Source organism: Anabrus simplex, chromosome 4 (genome assembly GCF_040414725.1).
Source record: "Anabrus simplex isolate iqAnaSimp1 chromosome 4, ASM4041472v1, whole genome shotgun sequence".
NCBI lineage: Eukaryota > Metazoa > Arthropoda > Insecta > Orthoptera > Tettigoniidae > Anabrus > Anabrus simplex.
Window position 1 is genome coordinate 41,123,485 of NC_090268.1, and position 26,296 is coordinate 41,149,780.

The 26,296-nt window shown below is 39.5% G+C and overlaps 1 protein-coding gene across 1 annotated transcript in view; it reads right to left on the bottom strand.

The window, feature by feature from the left end:
• Positions 1-18,390, bottom strand: part of Pgls (6-phosphogluconolactonase) — a 60,692-nt gene extending 42,302 nt beyond the window's left edge. The window contains exons 1-2 of the mRNA XM_067145052.2: positions 18,151-18,390; positions 17,851-18,051 (exon numbers count right to left, since the gene is read on the bottom strand). Of these exons, the coding sequence (XP_067001153.2) occupies positions 17,851-18,051; positions 18,151-18,277 (328 nt within the window). The 5' untranslated portion in view covers positions 18,278-18,390. The remainder of the gene's footprint in view (positions 1-17,850; positions 18,052-18,150) is intronic.
• Positions 18,391-26,296: the final 7,906 nt, after the last annotated feature.

The following is a 26,296-nucleotide window of genomic DNA, read 5'->3' on the forward strand; positions in this document are numbered from 1 at the left end:
GAAACTGTCACCGACACAACCCACTTAAAAACATTCAACTCATTAAAATGATGCACTTAAATACGCGAAACTACCACATACAAAACTTCTATATGTCCCATACATTATTAACATACGACTTTGGCAGTGGGGGAAAGCATACAAATGCAAGAAAAAAAGGGGCCTAAAACTCCGACGAAACTACGCACAGAAACGATGTTAACAGCGCGCGAAGAACAATAATAAACTCATTCTTTCATCCCGATTAACTGAGTCGCTAGCGCGCGCCAGCCTGTCTTGCTTGCAGGACAATTGCCGCCCCGAATCCCCAGCTGTATAAAGCGGACACGCTGCTGTGGTGAGCGGGAAACACGATACACGAAGGCGCAGGACGAAATACTCAAGAAATAAAGCATAAAATAAATACTCTTGAAAATGAGGTTTCGTAAATTACACAAACACATAAGAATTTAAAGTAGGGGAAGAGTATTGGCCGTACTAGAAGTTATATTGGTCAAAAATAGGAAGAAGTAAAAATAAATCGGAAAATCGGAAAACGAGTTAAAAACCGGAAAGTTTCCGGGTAAATCGGAAGGGTTGGCAGGTATGTCTCAGCATCCAGTCGAGCATTCTCCATTAATTCACTCCCCAGGTATTTAAACGTTTCCACTACTTATAGGGGCTTGTCTGTAAGTCTAATCTGACCTTTCCCTTCTTTCTCCCCTCTAGTCATAACAAGAGTTTTACTCTTTTCTACACTTATTTTCAATCCACATTTTTCAATCTTCCCATTCACCACATTCAACTGTTCTTGAACCTTCCTGTCGTCTTCTCCCCAAATCACAATATTGTCTGCAAATAACATCATGTTCATTTCTCTTCCTCCATATGCTGCTTTTGCTGTTCTCATGATGTCATCCATCACTATTGTAAACAGGATTGGTGATAGAACACTTCCCTGTCTCAGCCCACTAGTTATTTTGAACCAACTTGTCCTGCCAACTTGTGTTTGCACGCAACTACAACATTCCTTATACAATGCCATGATCATTTTTATTAATCCCTGTCCAATTCCTTTTTGCACCAGACTGTCCCAAACTTTCGTCCTAGGGACACTGTCATATGCCTTTTCAATATCAATGAATGTCATCACCATATCATTCCCGTACTCCCAATTCTTTTCCATTAGTTGTCTCATAATGAAAATGGGCTCTATTGTTGACCTTCCACTTCTGAAACCAAACTGATTTTCCTGTATCTGCTTCTCAACCCTCAACCTTATTCTACTTTCCAGTATCCTTTCCATTATCTTAGCAACATGGGATATTAGTAGTCTATTGTTCATGCATATTCTGGCAAGTCCATCTGAAACATGGACAAAAATGTAAATTACTTGAAGCTCTCCTTCCTTGTCGTTGCTGTAAGTAGCTCGAGCTTACACCACTCCTGTACTTCTTGGAGAGGGCGTGATTCTGATAGGTGTCAATAGAACAATATTCACTTACGGTGTGTACAAACCAACAAATTTGTTCCGTCAGCACCTAGTCCTGGTATACGAAGGTTCTGCTAATAGAGCAATAATCATAATCTATGAGCTTCATTCCCGTATTAATTGCTACTACAACATAAAAATGATATGGAAGCCTCCAGCTTATCAATACAGTGTTTATTTACTATTAATTACAGTAAATACAGTACCGGTTTCGACCCCTATGGGGTCATCCTCAGCTGTCATATATCAAACTAGTTTCAAAAACATCACATTACAAAGCGTTGCATATGCATGAAAACTGACCCAATTTGGCAAATGATTAAAAACAAGTTAAATGTTCAAATAGTAAGAATAATAAAAAATGGGTCCTTTCCTCTTTAACTTTAAAAGTTACATGTTATGCAGAAACGAAATTGGTATACTGAGACATATGGAGTTTACGCTGCCTATACTAGACGATATAATAACCACAGACGAGGTACTAGATGTAATGAAAAAAGGGAAGGGCGGAAAATCAGGTGCTGCTAATGGAATTACGCATGAATTCTGGAAAGAGATAGGTAACAACGGTCAGATGATTGAAATAATAACTAAAATATTCAATAAAATATTTGAGGGAAGAAAAATTCCAAGATCTTGGCAGGAAGGAGTAATTTGCCCGATCTACAAAAGAAAGGGAGAAAGATCGAATATGAACAACTATAGGGGGATTACATTGTTGGACTCACTAAGTAAGATCTACACTGGGATTTTAGCTAAAAGAATTATGAAATGGGCAGAAGATTACTCTATTATCTCGGTATACCAATCAGGATTCAGGAAAAGAATGAGAACTACTGACAATATATTTATAATCAGAACATTAATGGATAAGTACATAAGAAAGAAAGGTGGTAGACTATACATTGCAGCAATAGACCTACAAAAAGCTTTTGATTCAGTTAGCAGACGGGCTGTCGTTGTGAAGCTGGCCGGAATAGGAATGTCAATGAAAATGATTAAAGCCATAGAAGAATTATATGCCGAAGTGATATGTTCAATTAAAGTCAAAGAAGATTTAATGATAGGAAAGATCCACTCGAACATTGGACTTAAGCAGGGATGTAAACTATCACCAATACTGATTTTGCTTTTTATTAATGATGTAATAGAATGCCTAGCGAAAGAGAATAGGACTAGCCCTTGCTTATACAATAAAGAGATCCCCGGTCTAGTCTTCGCAGACGACATCCTGCTGCTCTCACTAACAACAGTAGGTATGCAAAGTAACCTCAAAAAAATGGTGGAATACTGCAATACATGGAATTTGAAAATAAATACCAAAAAAACAAAAGTAATGGTTTGTAAAAGAGGAAATAAATTAAAAAGAAATGAAAGGCGATGGTGGTTAGATGGTGTTGAATTAGAAGTTGTAAATAAATTAGAATATTTAGGAATGATATTAACAAAGAATGGGTTGTGGAAGGAACAGATACGACATGCAAAAATAAAAGTATAAAGGCCTTAGAAAAGAAGATGCCTAATCTGCAATACAAACTACATAAAAATGTTTTTAATGCCCTTGTGGTATCAAAAGCACTGTATGGGGTTGAAATATGGGGTATAGAAGTTGATAAAAAAGAACTAGATGTCATAAGTAACAAATTCTGTAAAATAATAATGGGCCTACCAGAATGTTCAGCAAATAGTGGAGTGAGAACTATATGTGGAGATAACAGCATCCAAGCAGACATAAGTAAGAAAATAGTAAAATATTGGTTAAGATTAAAAAGAGGAGAGGGGAGGGAAATATTAAACCTAGCCTACCAGCACCAGATGAGACACCTGGATGAGAATTATTGGTTATCGAAAGTAAAAAGTATGTTAGACAAAATAGGAATGGGGTTATATTGGGATAAGGAGATGAACGGTAAAGAAAACAGCTTCATTAAAATATTAACGATTAGAGTAAAGGACATAGAGAGACAGACGATTAGGGCAGAATGTGAAACTAAAAGAACACTAGTAGAATTTTGTGGAATTATCCAAAACATGTCAATAAGAAAAAATAGAATCACAAATAGGGAACTAAGAGGTGTGTTGTGGTGGCTTTTGGGTTTATACAAAAATAAGGGAATAAGAGAGAACCATAACGTAAATCGTGTTTATTTTGTGACGACGTAGTGGGAGAACATGTAAGGGAACGGAGGCACTGAGAACTAAATACCTTGGAGATGAATATAAATTAAAAGTAGAAAGAGAGACAAGAATTTTATACAATAACCAAATTGTTAAATAAAGAATGGATCACCCCAGGAAAACTAGCTAAATTTTTCTGTATTCTAAGAAACATGTGGAAGAAAGAAATTAAAATGAGATTAGTAATAACAGAAAGTAATAACAGTACTGGTAAATGATAGTAAATGTATATCAGATATGTATTCATTATAGAGTTTAAGTTGCTAAAAACTAAGGGCGAGTATAGTTATAAGTTTAGCACTGTTTCTTTTATAGTTGTTCAGTGTTCCTTCATATATTAGATATTGTATATTTCTAAGTAGCAGATTTAGTTCATCAATATGTTAACAGTAATGAGTTCCTTACAATGAGGTCATTTGCTGTGTGTTAGCCTGTTTTATTTGCTGTGGGATTGTTAATTAGTTTGTTTTGGCTGCTGTAGTACAGTAGAGTAGGGAGAGGAAGAGATAGGCCTAACCTATCTCAAGCCCAGTGTTGACTCAGCACTTCTGCATGTGTAGATTAGAGTAAGGTGTGATGACAATGAAAGTTACAAGCGCAGCAGAGATAATATGATGATTGTACAACAAGAGATCTCGGAAATAGCAGATATGTATGAGTTAATAAGATTTCAAGAAGCAGAAGGAAACGAAAAGATATTAGCAATAACTACAAGTATTGTTACTGTTAAACAAGCACTTGCGTCAAATATAGTAATGGTAAGATACATGGTGGCATTTAAGCATGCAGTGGAACAGATTGATATACCTGTAAAGGTTATTTAAATGCCTGTGAAGGTGCTTTTGTGACTTGCCTGAAAAGGTTTCACATAATATGTAGTATCTGCTGGAAAGTGGGTATTCACACTTATTTAATTTATTTCTGCTATGAAGTAGAAGTGTGTGCTTTTTGTTAGTTTGCCGCAAGGTGAGCAGTTATATTGTTTGATAATGATCATTTTTTCGTTAATTTAAGTGTATAAATAAACTAAGGTAAGATACATGTTGTCCTAGACAATATAGCAATGCTAACGTCTAGGACAAAACAAATTTTATTCAGTATAGTTAAACAAATGTAAGAGGAAAATGTTAAATGTTAAGCATGTATCAAAATTGAACAAATTGCAATAAAAGAGTACTCTCTCCCATAATTCCGGAATCCGGAACTAGGGGATGGGCGTACTCCATTCTATTCTATTCTACATGTTGTGAGAGGCATGTCACCTCATTATTTCGTTGATCTAATGAACATAAATTAAAATTTTTTACATTACTTATATACACTGATATTTGTGAAGTTATTATTATTATTATTTACATTTGTGATATAGATATATTACAATGTTTTAAAAATTATATGTACATAAAAAGTTGACCCGATATAACAGGCCGTTTAAAGAATGAATAAAGTAGTAAAAACAAGATAAAATGGGTCCTCTTTCTACTCTAACTTGTTACATGTTTGTTGTTACTACAATATTCCTGTTTGTATGGTAAGTACACAGGTATTATGGAGTGCTACTATTTAATGTTGAAACTTATAATTGTTTTTAGTTCATTTCAGTGTTTTCTTCTTCAGATGATTGTATAATATCTTAAAAAAATCAACGGTGATCCCTTGATTTGAGATATTATTTTCCCAAAATAAACATTACAAGGTAGGTTTTGAACAAATTCATCTATCCAAACAATCCAGTTACAACATTTCCAAAATAAAAAGTTAGATGTACTTTGCCAAGAGCTTTGCTATTACGTCAAGAGGAAACACAGGATACACGTACAATATTAAATGAAAGTTAATGCACTTTTTAATACATCTGAGCCACATAATGGAAATAGGGGGAAATCAGAAATATTTAAACTTGGCACAGAGGCCAGTTCAACTTGCTCCCACACCAAAAACACTTCTGATGCAGGGCAGCGGAAAAACTAGCGTGCATCAAGTGACACGGAGTTACTAGAGGTAAACCCCGAGGGAAATTAAGTTAATCTACAAATTACATGTTTAGCAAAACAAAGGAAAGGGGAATGCCTCGAAAGCAAACAGGCAGGCCCAGCTGAAAAGCTAGGCATCTGAAGTAACTGAGTGGCGAGTCTGGGCGAGAAAATACAAGCGAACATTAAATATAAATTAAAGTGGAACTGAAATCAACAGTGCTTACCCCAAGGTAGCCCATCCCGGGGAGGGAGGATTCGCTGATGTGCGTCTAATCGCTGTACTGACGAGAGAACGAAAGACCATGAAATCTTGCCTCGCTCTCTTAAAAAGGCAAAGCTGGCCCCAGTGTGAATACCGAGTGACCAATCAGAGGACAGGAGCCTCCCTATCGCCACCCAGATCCACCAATCAAAACTCTTTATCAAGTCGCAATGTTTTCACAACATTACAGAACATAGGCAGACATTAATCACGAACTTTCCATCTTCCAGAATTAGTAAGGACATGCTTCTAGGATCGACAGGGGCCAACACACCCTGTTCTAAAAGTCCGCGTCACAACCTTTCTGGACTGTTACAGATATCACAGAACAATAATTTACAATCTAGTAGTTACTTAAGTAGATAAAGAGAATACAAACAAGACATTCCACAATAATATTCTACACCATACAGGCTAGGTAGGTAAAAGAAATACAAATAAAATATTCAACAACAACATTCCACATCATACAGTAAACATTCCTTAAAAGAGACTCTGCACAGGTCTCAATTTTTAAAAAGTATTACATTCCCATGAGTACCGTCTTTCTTTCTTCATCTGTTTACCTTCCAAGGTTGGTTTTTTCCCCACGGACTCAGCAAGGGATCCGACCTCTATCTTCTAAAGGGCAGTGTCCAGGAGCATGAGACTTTGGGTTGTAGGATAAAACTGGGAAGGAGGACCAGTACCTCGCCCAAGCGGCTATGCTGAACAGGGGCCTTGTGGGGAGATGGGCAGATTGGAAGGGATAGACAAGAGGGAAGGAAGCAGCCGTTGCCTTGAGTCAGGTACCATCCCGGCATTTGCCTGGAGGAGAAGTGGTAAACCACGGAAAACCACTTCAAGGATGGCTGAGGTGGGAGTCGAACCCACCTATACTCAAGTTGACCTCCCGAAGCTGAGTGGGCCCCGTTCCAGTCCTCGTACCACTTTTCAAATTTTGTGGCAGAGCCGGGAATCAAACGCGGGCCTCCGGGGGTGGCAGCTACTAACGCTAATCACTACACCACAGAAGTGGCCCATGAGTAGTGTACCATTATAACTGTTGAATGTAATTATTTATATATAGGGGACATTTTTTTTCCCATTACCATATCATAATGAGATTACTAGCTGAAAAGTAGCCTTGAAAGTTGTCCATTATGAAGTGTAGCCTAGTTTTAAATACCAATGCAACTGACATCTACAATAAAGGCTAAATAAAAAGTAGTGGGATGCATAAAACTAAATTGCAAAGGGGTAGTGGACCACCCGGTATATGTAGTGTTTCGAACCTTCAAAATTAATTTAGAGAGTTTATTTGCCATGTATTTTGGAATGTGCATCTTCTACAAGCTAAAGGTTCCCTCAATGAGGGATGAAACATGTACTTTTAATATCAATTAGCTGGAAACTGTGTTTCTTTTAAACATAAAACAACATGTGGTATTGAAAATTGTTGACTTATGTACATCAATATGGATGGCAGAAGGAATTGCAACTATAGCTCCATTAATGGAGATTCCGGAATTACAAACTCCGACCACATGAAATTCTGTCCACACTTGTGATGACAGTATGTGCCATAACTGAAGAGACACTTTTCCAAATTTTTCTTGAGTGTGTGTATATATATTCCCTTGGCAATGCCTTGTTTATTCCTGATCCCGGGAGCTACGCTTGCGCGTGCCTCCCTTTCTTTGATCTTTGATTCGGCCATATCTATCTTTCATACTATCTTGAATCAAACAAGAAACTTTGGTGTGAAGGAATAATGTTTTTATGTCCCATTAACTACTGGTACAGTTTTCTGAGATGCCAAGGTGTTGGAGTTCTTTTACATGCCAGTATGCCAGTAAAAGGCAAGGTTCACCAGAGGAGGAAGGTATTGTTTTCTTTGCAGCAACCAGAATTAAGGTTGTAATGGAGCAATTGCGATCATCAACAGACCCCAGCACTTCTTCGGTAGTCACTGAATGTTTTGAAAACTCTGGCCAATTCGCCGAATGAAGCAGCCAATGCATTCTGTTTATGATTCAAGAACAAGAGAACAGACAAAATAGGTCACCTATATATATCTCAAACAAGTGACAGAGTTATTGTGAGTGGATGATTCAGTGATGACCTTATTCTGGAATTAGATTCCAGTGACAGTGAAGATGAAGAGGCAGAGACTTCTTTATTTCGCACTGACAATGACATACCAATCATGTCCGATGAGTCAACAAGTTATCGTCCTTCTTTATCAGAGTTTGTTGCCAATGCAAGATTTATTGATGTTCAGAACAGTGATGTGATGACATACATGAAGCCAATTCTAGAACAGCTTAGTAACCAATATCCTTCGGTGTACATCCCAAAGCAAAACCTGCCGTTAGATGAAGGAATGCTGGTTTGGAGAGGGCGCCTTGAATTCAGTGTTCACAGTCTGGGAAAGATTGTAAAATATTGCTTCAGCTTCTAAGTCAAGGTTTGGTATATTCCATCTACATGGACAATTATTATAACAGTGTTCAGTCAGTGTACGAATGATGAGCGTGAAACACTGCCATATGTGGGACAATCTATCAAAACATAATCCTATCCTAAGAATTCAGGGAACACCAAAAACAAATACGAGATGGTATTTCGTTGAGATGGGGAAGGGCTACTTTTGCGCGTAAGGACAAGAAACCAGTAAGTATTATTTCAACAATACATTCCACTGAAATGGTTGAAACACAGTCTAAATTTGGCAGGAAAAAACCGAAACTGGTAAGCATAGCAGAACATAAACACTTGCATAGTTTAGACACAGTAGATCAGTACCTGGAATTAAATCCCTTCCTATATGCTAATATGCACCTTATTCAACTGCATCAGACTGTACCAGAAATCAAATCTACAGAAGAAAATAACATATCTAACATTCATGCAGATCTAAGTTATCTCCAAGGTCAGGAATAGACCTAGTGTGATTTAGCTCCCTAACCAGCTGATTCTGATATCTCATGGGCTTCAATATCTTCCTCCAATACCCATGCTTCCGATCACATCTCTCCCAAAAAAGCATCAGCAAAAGACCCCACCTCACATTTTAGTTTGGATGGGAAAAGAAAAAACATATGCAGTTCAATTCCCCCACCTCCATATTAAAAGTGACAGTACTCCTACACGGAGATGTAGTGTGTGCCTACAGAAAGGAAAAGCGAGTGAAACTACAGTAGTTGGTACTGTAGAGCGTGTGATATTCCTCTGCACGATACACAGTGTGATACCGAATATCAAACACTCACATCGTATGAAATTATTTTGTGAAGATATGTACAAATGATCTTATTTTTAGTAACATGGAACTTTTTAACTATTGCTATATGTTTAGGATGTTTTCCAGTGTTTTGTGTATGTTTTGTATTGAATTATAAAGCTTTTCTTATGGTTTGAAAGCTGAAAGCTGTCTATTGCTACATCCATTAGTTATTTACTTACCTATGATTGCCATACAGGGTTAAATATTTATGAATATGAGGAATACACTGCTGACCTCGATCTTACTGAAATGTGTCTCGTTTCTCTTACAATGGTTGGGCGAGTGTGTAGTCACAAACAAGCACAGTAATTTGTGGAACTATGTGAAATGAATAGTTTTTTGACTGATGTAATCTGGTAACTGTATTGCCCTACAAATTTGTTATATATCTTGGAAACATTCAGTACCCATCTTTACCTTTATATGACTCAATTATTTGTTAACATAATCAGTTTTGACCGTTTTTGAGTGTTTTGTTTAAATATTATATTAATTGTTGGAGTTCTTGTTCTTAAGTCCTTAGAAGAAGTGTTGGGATAGAATTAGCACCACTATCCTGTAAAAACTGCCGTGGAAACAACAAGAAAAAGCCAAACATTTCATTGGTAAATTGGCCCAAGTACTTCATGAATTTAACAACTACCATGGGATATTCTTGGCATAAGCAAAATGAGACTGGAGGAGAACAACGGGTTAGTAATGGAAAAGCCATTATACACTCTGGGCACGAGTCAGCATATTCCTGGTGTTGGACTGATCCTGAAAAAGGAACTGGCTAATGCGCTGACTGGATGGAAGCCTATTAAGGATTGTATCGTGCCACACGACAATCACCACTGTTCAGGTCTAAGCACCATCCGACTCCTGGTTGAATGGTCATTGTTAAGGCCTTCGGTTCAGAGAGTTCCCACCTTCAATTCCTGGTCGGGTTGGGATTTTAATCACGCCTGATTAATTCTTCTGTTTGTCTGAATACTCTCCTCTTCATATTCAGACAGCACACCACAGAAACACGAAATAGTGTAAAATAGGGCTAAATTCAAATGTGTGACACAGTTCTCACCAGCGACCCCACTGGCATGGGGACAGCAGCAGCAGCAGTAGTAGTAGTAGTAGTAGTAGTAGTACAGGTCTATACACCAACAGAGGATGCCAAAGAAGCTGATAAAACATTTTTTCTATGATCAGGTTCAGGAGATCTTTAACAAAATCACCAGGCATGATTAATTACTTATTGGGGACTTGAATGCCCAGATCGATGGACATAGACATGGCTTCGGACATGTCACAGGACCATATGGTTTGGCAGTGCAAACAAACTATAACGGTGCACGTTTGATCTTATTCTGTGGCATGAAAAGTGTGTGCTGGGAATAGCCTACCTATTTTGCACATAAGAGTATTCACAAGGCAATATGGCACTCGCCTGATGGTTTGATGAGTAACAAAACTGATTATATACTGGGTGGTCTATCAGCCTCTTGCGATCCAGTTTTATGCATCCCTTCACATTTACTACAATTCTGAAAGACACTGGTCCCTCTCTCTAAACCAGGATAATATAATGAGATGTGTTTTTAAGGTCTAGAAGACATCAGGAATCATGAGCACCACTATTAATTCATTATGGGTAGCTCGAATAAACCTGTAAAATGGGTACAGATACGCAGAACATGTACTTTAAAACAGGAGGTGGACGCACATACCGGGAGCACGGTACTGTATAGGCTGGGAAGTAGGCACCATAGGTCAACTGTCAGTGCTCGAGGTAGGAGGTTCGAATCCCACATACATTTTTTTTTTTTTTTTTTTTTCAACAGCCAGTTGCCTGGGATGTGGTAAGGTTGCATACTTGATAGCTTCCAAGGACTGATTTGTTTATTTGACCTTGTAAAAGACCGTATGTATTGTTGCAATAAGTATGGTGCTGGGTTGGACGAGGATGAGGAGATGATGGTCTGTGGCCAGTTAGCTACGTTGTACATGTTTCAAGTTTCGCAGACCACAGGTAGGGCAAAGAATGCCCCATTGGAACGATAATAACATGCGATGGCAGGTAAGTATGTAGCTGTGCGAACTCTCCTCCTTCGAAGCAACTTACAACACAAAGTTTATTCACTGCCTCGAGATGTATTCCAGCGACGATTACAGTATGCGGATATGTTACTTATCTATGGAGAAACTAGACAGAATGCATACCAGGCACAACGCCTGTACCAAGAACGCTATGTGGATAGACGACAAACGACAGGTATGACATTTCGGAGAGTGGAAAGACTCCTGCGGGATACTGCATCCCTCGGAAGGACACGGCCTGTTCGAGATCATCCCATGACGTCTGCTGACAATGAAGAGGTCGTCGTGTTTGGCCCTATCCAGCGTAACCTTCATACTAGCACATGGGCCATTGCAAAGATTCCCGCATGGCGTTCTGTCAATGGATCCTATAGGCCTACCTGTGGACAGATCCTAATTTTCTAGAGACACTCTTATTTACGGACAAACCACGATTCCACAACAATGGAACTGTTAATCGCCATAGTATGCATTACTGGAGTGTGAATAATCCCAATTGGGTACGACAGACAGCTTTTCAGGTACAGTGAGGCGTGAATATACGGTGTGGAATCATGGGTGATCACCTCATTGGTCCCCATTTCTTTGAGGGGCATCTGACCACACAATGCTATCTGTGATGCGTTCAAGATGAATTACTGCTGTTTTTGGAACATATGCCACTCCTTGATTACTGCACGATATGGTTTCAACATGACAGAGCTCCACCGCACGTGGTGGCAGTCGTCCGGAACCATCTCCATGCAACATATCCTGATAAATGGATAGGAAGGGGAGGACCCGCCACTGGCCCGCCAGATCGCATGATCTTACGCCTCTGAATATTTTTTCTGTGGGGCCATGTAAAATAACTGGTGTATGCATAGGAGCCGGCCAGTCCTTGTCACCTTAGACAGCTCATCACCGAGGCATGCCGATCCATTTCACCCGAGATGTTGCAACGGGTCAGACAACATCGCGCGCAGCTCTCACGGAGGTCGTCAGTTCGAGCAGGTGCTGTGTTAAATGACGTGGATAACTGAAACCCTGTCAAGTTTCCTAGCCTCTATCAACCCAGCTCCAAAACAAGGAGCCATTTCTGGACCAAATAAACAAATCAGTCTGTGAAAAATACCGGCATTAAGTATACAACCTTGCTACAGCCCAGCCAACTGGCTTAAAAAAATACTTGCATGAGACTTGAGCCTTCTAACCCTCGAGCACTCAACTATCACACATCCTACCGTGTACTAGCCATGTGAGCTACTCCGACACTTGACCTACGGCGCCTACTTCCCAGCCTATACTCCACCGAACATTATCTCCACATCATCGTCCAACCCAGCAATGATACATACGGTCTTTTACAGGGTCAAATAAACAAATCAGTCCTTCGAAGCTATCAAGTACGCAACCTTACCACATCCCAGGCAACTGACTGTTAAAAAAAATGTATGTGGGATTCGAACCTCCTACCTTGAGCACTGTCCACTATCACATATCTCCCCACCCGCTTTCCATGTGAGCTACTGTGACACTTGATCCACAGTGCCTACTTCCCAGCTTATACAGTACCGTGCTACCGGTCTGTGCGTCCACCTCCTGTTTTAAAGTACATGTTCTGTGTAACTGTACTTGTTTTACGGGCTCATTCGAGGCACCCATAATGAATTAAGAGTGGCACTCACGACTCCTGCTGTCTTCTAGCCCGCAAACACACATCTCATTATATTACCCTGGTTTAGGGAGAGGGACCAATGTCTTTCAGAATTGTAGTAAATGTGAAGGGATGCATAAAACTGGAATACAAGGGGCTGGTGGACCACCCGGCATGTGCAAGAAACCATAGGCATTCTATGTTACTAGACGTTCGTACCTACCGAGGATCAGACATGCACTCACACCACTATCTAGTCAAGACTACATTTAACCTCAGAATAAAGAAGGTACAACAATGCCAATCACTACATTCTTCACTGTTGGGAAAAATAAAGATCTAAAATTTATTTTACATCACACTGACGCAGATAGGTCTTATGGCGGCCGACAATGAGGTTCAAATCCACTATCTCATGGATGAAAGCTCACAGCTGCGCGCCCCTAACCGCACGGCCAACTCACCTGGTGGAATCATCATCTTGAAACATATTTTACAAGTATGTATGTTCTAAAGAACTTGAAATAAATTTATCATAAGACAAATAAGTTATATAAAGTGTCAGTCTGTGAAGTGGGTTAGCAGTGATCCCAGAAACATATTATATAAAAAAACAACACACACATCAATCACAGCAAGCCATCAGTCACTCACTCTTCAAACTAACACCTGCGTTCTTGAAATTGACATGAGTAAACGCACCAATTTCTAAATTGAAGCATACGGGTTAGCTTTATGAAACTCAAGAAGGTCCCAAGTCCTGTACCAAACAGAGGTGTTGTTCGAATACACATATTGGTCAACCATGGTACATAGAAAAAAGCACCAATGACACATTCCTCCCTATTTAGAATTTTTCTGTGATAATTTCCCTTTTCTGTAGTAATTTTTGCTTAATAGAAAGGTAAAATTCACAATAATTATGGGCAATGCATAATAATCAACACCTCCATGCAATGGATGAGTTTTAAAACTCTGGGCATTTTAAAAGGAACATTAGGTACTAACAGCATTTTATTGATATAGATTAAATAACTTTTTATTGCACTGACAAGACGGACTTAGATATTTAACACTGACTTTCAGTGGCGTATTTTTTTACATATCAAGTCTCGTTCACATCATTCTGGTTGGGTCCAGTCTTGGACAGAAAGATTAATTTTAACGTAACAAGCGATTTCCCAGTACATTTTCTGCATTTTTATTTCCCTGTGCTTTCCCTGTTTATCTGGAAAACGGGTACCCTGTCCTTCTGTTATTCCTTCCTCCCACACTGATTTGTCGTCGTGTTTGATTATTATGTGCTCCTTTTTTTTTTGTCTCTCTCTTGATTCGTCTCCTTGAGTTTTTCCTTGACAATTCTAACTTTTACCTTCCCTTGATCTGTACACATTTTGTTACTATTTTTTAAAATGCCTAATTTTACACCTACTTATATACTTCTAGACTTAAGAACATATGGCAGATATACCCATTTTAATTAACTTTTAAAACTTCCCCCTGTGGGTGGAGGTGATAGATTACACCCCCAATATCATTTGTTTGTTGTAAGAGGCAACCGAAGGAAGATCCTCAGGGGCTGTCAACTTGGGAGCACAGTTTGGTGACCATGGGTCCTATAGCAGAGTCTGGCATTGCTTCCACTCACTTGTGACAAGACTCCTTGCTTTCGTCTTTCCAATCTGACCCCGACAGGATAGGGCTTGCAAGACCTGGGGAGTCTTATTTTCTTGCCCCTTTTCTTTATTGTGAAGATAGGCCCTACGGGTCGCACCTCTTCCTTTTTTTTTTCCTTGTTATGATTAGAGTTAAGGGAGTATGGCTGCCCAGTTGTAATTCCTCTTAAAACTATTATGGTAAAGCTATAGAGCCCATTCCGCAATGTTAGTGTCTGACTCGGCTGAGCGGTCAGCGTACTGGCCTTCGGTTCAGAGGGTCCCGGGTTCGATTCCCGGCCGGGTCGGGGATTTTAACCTTAATTGGTTAATTCCAATGAAACACGGGGGCGGGGTGTATGTGTTATCATCATCACCACCACCACCACCACCACCACCACCACGCGCAGGTCGCCTACGGGAGTCAATCAGAAAGGCCTGCACCTGGCGAGCCGAACCCGTCCTGGGATATCCCGGCACTAAAAGCCATAGGACATTTCATTTTTCGCAATGTTAGTAACACGAGGCAACACTATGTGGCGCAAGCAAAGTGACTGTCCTTTGTTTAATACTTAGGTTTCCACTGGTAGCACTGAGGTAAGTAGAGATGAGTAGAATAGCACTGCTGCCAACCATTGGTTGTTGGTTTGATATGGCTATACTCTTTCTTTTTCTTGCCGTGTGAACAGTATACACCGTAGTGATAGAAAAAGGCCTCTCAAAGGGAGTGTGGCCCCGAAGGGGCCACTGTTCTCATGACGGAGACTGGCCTGGATGTGCAAAGATAGGACACAACTATAAACTACCTTTTTTCTTGCCGTGCGGACAGCATGCGCTGTGGCGATAGAAAAGAGTCCCTTGGGCCATTGTTTTCATGAGAGATTGGCCTGGATATGCAAAAATACGTTAAAGCTAATAAAGGACCCTTAGTTCTTGCCGTAAGCCCCGAGATTAAAGGAGGAATTGAGGAAGTGTAAGAATATCATCCAACGCCATGACACTTTCACACTTTGCAGGCCTCTTTAGGTTTTTTTTTTTTCTTTCCCAGTGGTTGGTAACGTCGTCCAATGCTCGTGATCCTTGGCAGAAGCAACAGAGAATGGCACCTGGGCCACTACTTTAGGTTATAAAAGTAAATATCATTCTAGGGGCAGGTGGGTTGGACCCTAGCCGGCTTCACATCTCTCCTCCAGAATCAATTATAGGTAAGAACAGTAGCACTGAAACTAACATATTATGAAATAACCCTTGCGGAAAGGACTCTATATTTCTACCATAATTATCACCACTCTTCTTAAATTTTCTCATACATTTTTAAATTTTAAAATCTGAAAGAAAGAAAAATACTATAAATTTTTGTGACAGCCTGATACTGGCATTAAATTACAATAGATCAATAGGCTCTTAAATAGTAGGTCCTACATGGTTGTCAACAGATACGAAGGCTGCTCCTACTATGTAAAGACTACTCGATTTGAGAACGGAAACAGATCCAAAGAAAAGCAGCACGATTTTTTCAGGGTGATTTTTGACGAAGGGGTAGTGTTACAAAAATATTGCAAACTTTGGGCTATGAAGACTTGGGAGTAAGGAGACGAGATGCTGGACTAAGTGGTATGTATAACACATTCTAACTTGTACGTTTGGGAAGTTCCACCTTTCCACCACTTTAAAATCTTACTATTTTCTTAGATTACAATACCATTATTTCATTAGGAGGAAAGCAGCATTGAGCGCAACAGGAGGCCCGGTGTGAGTCAGCTATGAGGGGTGTCAGATGACTCGGATGCAACCACAACACAGAATTGCTTCCCAACTTGAGCACAATTAGGCCTAGTCCAATTCAACTGGCAAGACATCACATCGAGGTTGAATGTTACAAGAACCTGCATAGCTACACGCAACTGTTTTAATTAGGCCTATTTATTAAGAAATGTTACGATCCCTTTATTCTGGGATAGTTTTTACGTGGATTTTCAGGAACACATCTTTCACATCAAGAAGTGCCAAACAGTGACAACGAAGAGAAAAACATAGAATCTTTAGACATATAAACCTTTTATTTAATCAACGACAGGGTGTTGGTATCTTTTACCTATGTTACTTGTGTTTTTGTGTATATAAATTTTAAAAAAAATTATGTTAATGTAATTTTAAAATATCGTAGATTTTAAAGTGGTGGAAAGGTGGAACTTCCCGAACATACAAATTGGAATTTGTTATATACATATAACAACTCCACCAGGGATCAAGATGTAAGTGGTATGTTCTGAGCCATCAAAGAAGAGATGGTGTAGAATGACATTAGTAGACGAATAAGCTAAGAATAGAGCTTTTAAAGGTAGGAAATATAACAATATGAAAATAAAGTTGGAATTCAAGAGGACAAATTGAGGCAAATCTCCATTTATAGAACGAGAAGAAAGTGACCGATTTACCAAGAGGGCATGTTCGATAAATTTCCAAGTTCTTTGAAAACATTTAAGAAAAGGCTAGGTACACAACTGATAGGGAATCTGCCACCTGGGTGATACCCCTAAATGCAGATTATTGATGACTGATTGTAATGAACAGACATTTCCAGGCCCTGGATCCTCATCTGGTACTCAAGAGTCAAGCAGGGAGATCGTGGGTTCGAACTCCACTGTCAGCAGTCCTGAAGATGGTTTTCAGTGGATTCCTATTTTCACACCAGGCCACTGTCGCTTCCTTCCCACTCCTAAGCCCTTTCCTATACTATCGGCGCTGTAAAACCTTCCCACTCCTAAGCCCTTTCCTATACTATCGGCGCTGTAAAACCTATCTGTGTCGGTGCGATGTAAAACTATTTGTAAAAATGAAAATAGCAAACAAGTATTGCATTACTGTTATGATCTACACAGGTTACGCTTGAGTAAGTTACATGGATATTTCTGTCACTTCACTGCATCGAAAACAGCAGTGGACAAGAAATTGTAGTCTTGTAGGTGTAAGATTACATATCTTAGTTTGAGGTAATGTACTAGATGGAAAACATCCCACTCTTCAGATAATGATGCAGATATTGGTAGCTAGAAGTCTACACGATTTTTTTCAAATAGGCTGTTTACGGACAAATGACATGCAACTAAGCAAAGAATAACAAAGTATTCATAGGAATCAAATTAACCACACATCATCAAACACAAATATATATATAAATATCAACACGTGATAAACAGAAAATAGCATTATATACCAAATTATAATCGACTTTAAAAGTCTGAACGACTATTAAGATGCAAATCATACTAATTAGGTCCGGTCCTTAGTGAATTACACACTAACTCCACTGCTTTGGAATACTCACCTGTTAGGTGAGGATCGATTTTTACGAATTGATCTTCTGTTAATGGGACACGGCCTATCAAAGATGTTTTGTATACACCGTAGGTCGAATCTGCATTTTCAGTCGGAACAACCCTTTCATCACAAAAAAATAATCTCCATTTTGACCAATCCGTTTCAATTTTTGGCAGGCCATAGGCGAGAAACTTTGTTAAGGAGCCACCTATAATAGAAAATAAGGAACTTCAATTACTACACTGAATCCAAACATCCCTCGACTACGTAATTTATACCATACGAACAAAATAGTCTATACTCTAACCTGACAATCCCACTTTGAACACATCATCTTTCTCGATTGCTTTACTTGCAATATCTTGAATTAAATCACAGAGTTCCGTAATAACGTCTGTTTCACTTTCTTTAATAGCTATTACTGGGGACGACATAATTTACAGACGATAAATCTTCTCACGAATTAGTCATCCATGCACCACTTCACAAGTGAAAACTACCACACCATCGGACACCACCTTGCAACAAGACCTGCTGAGTGCCGACACACACACACACACACACACACAGAGTTACACACTGATTAAGCCACAACGTTGCCAACGTTCTACTATGACTTTCAATTTCTCGTGTTCAAGGAGAGAGTTGATGGTCATAAAATTTGTGTCTTATTATTTTACCATTAGTTTAAGCAACTTATTCAATACGAGGAAAATCGAAGTGCTGCTCCACTTCAGTAACACCAAACACAACGAGCAGTAAATTAACATTCTTGGGGTTGGTGTCATCGATTCCACTGGCCTCTGAGATTTTTGCATTTTTGAAGCAGATAAGCCAATCCGTAATGTGTTGTGGCGGCTATGAATGATATTTAATCGTCGCCGCAAGACTTGTCAGTGTCGGTGCGACATAAAGCGACTTGTAGAACATATATATATATTTATATTCTATGAACAGTTTTTGTAAGTACAATGCAGACTTCACTTGTCATAGCCTTTATTTTTTACTGTGTTTCTTTAGCAGGCCTAGTCCATAAAACTTATAAAACCTTGTGCTCTTGAAGACCAGGAAACAAGTTATTGTGCTCACGTATGTGATTTCCTTTAACAAATAACCACGTTGGCGACCCTGATATGATTGAATAAAACATTTTAGTGGATTCATTACATCGCACTGGAGAGCCGGAAACAGCTTGTGAATATGAACGAGAACGGTGAAATTAATCAGACCAGCAACGAAGCTGAACTTGCACCAGTCTACGTAAAAACACCTCCTAAACTTTCCTCTGCTTATCCCAGTTATTTCTGGAGTCGCCCAGGGTAATTTTAGTTTTTGTTGTTGTTGTTATTTTGCTTTACGTCGCACTGACAATAGGTCTTATGGCGACGATGGGACAGGGAAGGCAAGGCCTAGGAGTCGGAAAGAAGCGGCCGTGGCCTTAATCAAGGTACAGCCCCAGCATTTGCCTAGTGTGAAAGTGGGATCTCACGGAAAACCATCTTTAGGGCTGCCGACGGTAGGGTTTGAACCCACTATCTCCCGGATGCAAACACACAGCTGTGCGCCTCTAACCGCACGACCAACTCGCCCGTGACGGATCTTCAGTAGATATTGAAGGTTCTGATTGTTACCTTGTACCATCATAGCTTCTGTACTCTTAACATAAACCGGCTGCATTATTGAAACTGTTCGTAAAATTGATAATATCGTTCTTCGTTTGAGTGGAAGTAGAATTTTCATTTAATTTGTCTTCTTAAAAAAAGGAACCACTTTGGTACTACCTCCCGTGAAGGTGACTACCTTCCAGGTCGTAGATATTTCGATTACGGGAGACTCTACTGCACCCAAATAAAAGGCTGTATCTTCCCCATCCTATGCCTTTCTTAACTCTGTCAGTGCCGGGAATCGAATGCAGGATGCCTTAAGTCAAATTCTAAAATAAGGAAACCTAAAAGTAACCAGCCGGCCCCGCGGTGTAGGGGGTAGCGTGCCTGCCTCTTGCCGGAGGCCCCGGGTTCGATTCCCGGCCAGGTCAGGGATTTTTAACTGGATCTGAGGGCTGGTTCGAGATACATTCAGCCCACGTGTTTATAACTGAGGAGCTATCTGACGGTGAGATGGCGGCCCTGGTCTAGAAAGCCAAGATAACGGCGGAGAGCATTCGTCGTGCTGAGCACAAGACACCTCGTAATCTGCAGGCCTTCGGGCTGAACAGCAGTCGTTTGGTAGGTGATGGGCCTTCGGTGCTGTTACGCCATGGAGTTTCGTTTGGAAAAGTGAACAGTAGCGTATACTGAGGGCTACCAAGGCTATCAGTGAAGCTCAAACCTCAAATGCGAGCGATGGAAATCTAAAGCACATTATATTGTAAGCATCTGACACATTGTTCCATTTGCAAACCTTGAAAGCAATGAGAAAACACGTCGCACGTATTTCTGAGAACAAGGCTTCGGAGACTGATATTGCAGCCAAGACTCTCGTTCCTTCCCATCGACTCGCCTCACGTGGCTTGCTGCTGTCTGCCTAAAGTAGGGCCCACGAGAGTTGAAGTCTGACGTTTAGCGCCACCGGCGACAAAAAGTTGACTAACGCTGCTCGAAAATGGCCTGTTGCTATGGCAACGATAACAGAGTTGCAACATTTTAGGACTCTATCACCACGTGGGTTGGCTTGCTCTCAGTCACTTTTGTCATTCATATTCTGACTGATTTCTTTTCTCGATGAAGTATCGTCTTCCTATTGTGTTTATTATACCGTAGATTATTTTTTAATTGTACAGGTACCGTTAACAATCGGAGTTAAATAATAAAAAACTATCAATGTGGGTAGTGTTGTTATATTCTGTGATTAACATGTGCATTTGTTGAGGTTATTGTCAGAAACTGATGATTTTGTTAGTGATTATATATATATATATATATATATATATATATATATATATATATATATATCGATAATGTCGTGTTCTGTCTTAAATGCTGGAATTATTAACACGAGCTTAGAAACCGGTTAAGGTAAACGAATTGTATTAGGCCTAGGCCTACATGTTTTATTAAACACTCAGCCTGTATGAAAGGGTGGTAGGCTGCAAATGGAGGTAACAATGACAACGCAGCGTACTTCGTAGTTACAGCTTTCGCCGCCCACCTGTCAGACTTCAACTCTCGTGGGCCCTATTATACAGGTGCGGGGACCGGCGGAGGATAGCTGTGCTAGGCTTCGGTCCGTCAGATCGCCACTGCTATCACCATGCGTTACTCATCGTATATACTTCCTCACCTCATCATTCTGTCTTAAATATATAGATAACGGAGTGCTGGTATTTCATTCCCGTTTACTTGCACATCCTTGTTGGAAGACACTGCAGGGCTGCTGTTATAGGAGTAATATAGTTTTCTTTTTATTGGTAGAGATGCTAAAATGAAACGCAGTATTTCAGGTTTAGTGTTCTCTTTTGTTGGTTGGAATCGAACCCGTGATCATGGGTCGGACACCACCACTGATCTTCCGAGGAAGATAATTAACCATTGAACGATGGGTACGACCGCTGTAAAATTCAACATTGTTATTTACCGATTATGATGATGATGTTAATAATAATAATAATAATAATAAATAATAATAATAATAATGGTGCATGGCATCTACATAGGCTTGGTGGTGACCTAATAAGGATAAAATGAATGGCGAAGACGTCATAAACATCCAGTTCCCAATCCAGGGGAATTAACAGTATGAGGGGGTTGATTCTGAAAATTGAACCGGGGCCGTCGGACCAAAGGCAAGCATTCTATCCATGTAGCCTCAAAGCTGGACTTCAACTTGCTAAATCTTAGGCTACCAACTCGATTGATCAGGTGTTGAGTATTGGCGGTGGCAGAAGCCAGGGCAGTAGCTTGTGAAGCAGCCTTGACGACACAGCGGGCAACTACGTTGGCTGTTGGCTGCAGCTCAAAATGCTTAAGGCTTGATGTTCCCTAAACCAACTATCGAAAAGGGGTAGCCTAAATCTAGTGGTAGCCCACGTCTTGATACCAGCATACGCCACTGGTGAATAAAGAAGGAAGCGACACCCCTGCATGGCTCTTTAGCTAGTTCTTCTGTCCGGCCTCGTGCATTTAGGGCAGTTGGAAAACGTACGCATTAATAAATGCTCCCCATAGAACCTTTGTAAAAATACTAACTGCGTCTATTTATAACAATAATCACGAACGCCTCCTTTTCATGCGGCTCAGTTCGTTGAGTCGCTGTCTTTCTGAGTCCGAGTTCGCAAGTTCAAATCCCGGCTTGGGTCGGTGGCCCTTAAAACGGTGTTGAAATGGCAACAGCTCCGTGTCGTTGGCTTCTGGCAAGTTAATAAAAAATTATACAAACGAATATTAGCGTCACAAAACTGTAACTTTATACTACTATATTCTGTATCCCAGGCTTGCGAGGGGAAATAATTAACAATTTGCTTTACGTCACACCGACTCAGATAGATCTTATGGCGACGGTGGGATAGGAAAGGCCTGGAGTGGGAAGGAAGCGGCCGCGGACTTAATTAAGGTACAGCCCCAGCATTTGATTGGTATGAAAATGGGAAACCACGAGGGAAACTAATAGGACAAGGTAAACCCTACCTAGCATATTTTGTGATGTGTATTCTTCTTTACCAACTAACAAAATATATATACACATACGTTTTACATTCTATATTTATTTATTTATTTATTTATTTATTAGTGCCGTCTGTACAGTGACGAAGTTAGGGCTCCAGGCCCTCTCATACACTTACTCATATACTAATCAGAATCTTATATAAAATTCTGAGATACTTAAAATAGTTAAAACTACATAAATTAATAGAATTGAAAATAAATTTAAATACATTACTAACTAAATTAATATTAAAACTAATTACTATTAAAAACTCTTAAAAATGACTAATCCTCAGGCACGCACACATTCATACTTCAACCATTCAGTCAGCTATCCTCAGCAGGTAGTCTCGGCAGGTGACCTTAAATCGTGATTAAAGAAAAGCTAGTTTCTCTGACTTGAGCTAGCAGGGAATTCCATAATCTGGCGGCAGTCACCACAAAAGATCTATTAATTTTATTTGTGCGGTGCAGTGGAATAGAAAGAATGAATCTAGAACGTGTATTTAAGTTGTGAAATGATGATAAAAAAGATGAATTTAGAAGAAATATACAGTGGATGACTTTCAGCTACCACTCTAAACACCATCGTTCAAGTGTGTAGCTCCCGACGTTTATCAGACATCAGCCATGAGACAGCCTGATAGTATGGTGTGATATGAACATCGTACCCGATATTGTAAATAAATCGCAAGCAGGAATTTAGTGCTCGTTGAAGTTCAGGTGTTTCTTCTCTCGTCATGTCAACTAAAACGTCACAATAATCAAAAATAGGGAGAATGAGTGTCTGTATTAGTTTGGCCTGTAGCTCAAATGGAAATACATCCCTCTGCAGTTTTTCTGGTAGTGGCTTTACGTCGCACCTACACAGATAGGTCTTATGGCGACGATGGGATAGGAAAGGCCTAGGAGTCGGAAGGAAGCGGCCGTGGCCTTAATTAAGGTACAGCCCCAGCATTTGTCTAGCGTGAAAGTGGGAAATCACGGAAAACAATATTCAGGGCTGTCGACAGTGGGATTCGAACCCACTGTCTCCCGGATGCAAGCTCACAGCCGCGCGCCTCTAACCGCATGCCAACTCGCCCGGTGCCTCTGCCGTTTAAGAGGGTGAAGAACTCCAAAAATCTTTTTACATATTTCTTTCGTGTGATCAGATCAATAACTGTTTCGTTCATCATTACGCCGAGAATTTCAAACGTTTTACTGTAGGGAATAATGTTACCATTCAGTAGGATAGGCGGGATTGCGACATTGTGTGAGAAGCTCAGTAATTTTCGTGATCCAATTATGATTGTCTGAGATTTTGTGCAGTTTAGTATAAGAAAGTTTCGTTGTGCATATACACTGAGTCGTCGGAGGTCATTTTTAATATCTTGTCTTGCAATGTCGATATATTTGAAGATCGTCAGCATAGGGGTGATGTGTGTTATTTCCTGTCACAGATGGTATGTCATTGATATAAGTACAGAAAATACTGCCCTGTGAGGCAACACTAAGTTTCATTTTCCATTTAGAAGCCTTGTCATTTACTGTTACCCCTCGCTGTTGACGGTTACTCAAATAACTAAAAACCTTAAGCGCAGCCAGGTCGAAATTTAGCAGTTCCATTTTCTTTATCATAGTCGGAATTACTATAGTGTCAAAGGCGCTACTGAAGTCAAGAAGGATAAGTATAGTGAGCAGTCGTTTGCCCATAGCGTTTCTAATGTCTTCAGTAACCTTCAAAATTGCTGTCGCGGTACTGTGACCCTTCTTAAATGCAGATTACAAAGGGTCCAAAAGAGCATTTTTATTTAGGTATTCCAGAACTTTCTCGTATACTAAACGTTCAAAGGCTTTAGAGAGCATAGGGAGTATGGACATAGGACGATAGTCGGAGGGTGATAGCGGGTCTGAACTCTTAGGTACCGCTATGATATTGGCTGTTTTCCGGACAGTAGGGAAAGTTCCGTTTAGTAAACATTAGTTCAGTATGTGTGTCAGTATAGGTAGGACAGCACCCATAATCTATATATATAAAATAAGAGTTTTGTCTGTACATTGCTCAGAATTTGAAAATAATGGTATTTCTGTATCGGTCATGTCCACAGTAACAAGAAAATGCATTTTTTACTTTTCCGTAATTTCTGTCTGTCTGTCTGTCTGTCTGTCTGTATGTATGTATGTACATGCATCACGAGAAAACGGCTGAAGAGAATTTTATAAAAATTGGAATGTAAAGTCGGGTGATGAACTGCTACAATCTAGGCTATAAATTATTTTAATCACGCTGAGTGAAATGGTAGTTTAGGGGAAGGCCTGAAATTTAATTCTCAAATATTTATGTTATTAGTGGTCGTGTCTTAATGAAAATCGCTAGACAAAGATGGGAAATAAGTCGCTACAATATAGGCTATACATGCTGAGAAAAATGGTAGTTTAGGGGAAGGCCTAAAATTTAATTTTCAAATATTTATTTTATTAGTGGTCGTATCTTCACGAAAATTGGTATGCAAAGTCGGAGAATAGGTCGCTATAATCTAGGCTATCAATAATGTTATTCATACTGAATGAGATGGTAGTTTAGGGGAAGGTCTGAAATGTAATCTATATATAAAATAAGTATTTTGCCTGTACATTGCTCAGAATTTGAAATGAATGGCATTTCTGTATCGGTCATGTCCACAGTAACAAGGAAATGCATTTTTTACTTTTCCGTAATTTCTGTCTGTCTGTATGTATGTATGTATGTATGATTGTACACGCATCAATAGAAAACGGCTGAAGAGAATTTAATGAAAATCGGTATGTAATGTCGGGTGATGAACCACTACAGGCTCGACTATAAATTATTTCATTCACGCTGAGTGAAATGGTAGTTTAGGGGAAGGCCTGAAATGTAATTCTCAAATAAGTTATTTATGTTTTTAGTGGTCGTATCGATAAATATCTATCTATACAATAAGCGTTTTGACTGTACATTACTCAGAATTGGAAAAGAATGGTATTTCTGTATCGGTCATGTCCACAGTAACAACGAAATGCATTTTTTACTTTTCCGTAATTTCTGTCTGTCTGTCTGTCTGTCTGTCTGTATGTATGTATGTATGTATGTATGTATGTATGTATGTATGTATGTACACGCATCACGATAAAACGGCTGAGGAGAATTTAATGAAAATCGGTACGGTATGTAATGTCGGGTGATGAACCACTGCAATCTAGGCTAGAAATTATTTTATTCACGCTGAGTGAAATGGTAGTTTAGGGGAAGATCTGAAATGTAATTCTCAAATAAGTTATTTATGTTATTAGTGGTCGTATCGATACTACATTACTAACATAACTTTAGTTATGTCGTAAGTTAGTAGTAGTTACGTAAGAAGTTATTAAATTTCCGATCACTTATGTCTTATACATTGTTACCGTACCGCATATAATCGTAGATATTCATGAATTTGGATTTTTGTTACTAAGTCCAAATCAGAGCCGAGTCACGAGAAAATGGATAAACGGAATTTAGTGAAAATCGGTGTGCAAAGTCTGAGAATAAGGAACTACAGTCTACGATATAAATAATTTTGTAAGATACCCTAATATCACAGAGTCGGAAGAAAACTAATGTGAAGGCCTGTAATATAGAAAGCTCATAAACTTTATCAACAATAACATTATATTGACCATTGTTTGTTGTGATGTGCTTTTTGTCTTCTGTTTCCTCTCATCCCCGATAGATATGATTACTGCAGCGTACCGAGGTTTTTTTAAAATTTGCTTGACGTCGCACCGACACAGGTAGATCTTATGCCGACGATGGGATAGGGAATGAATAGT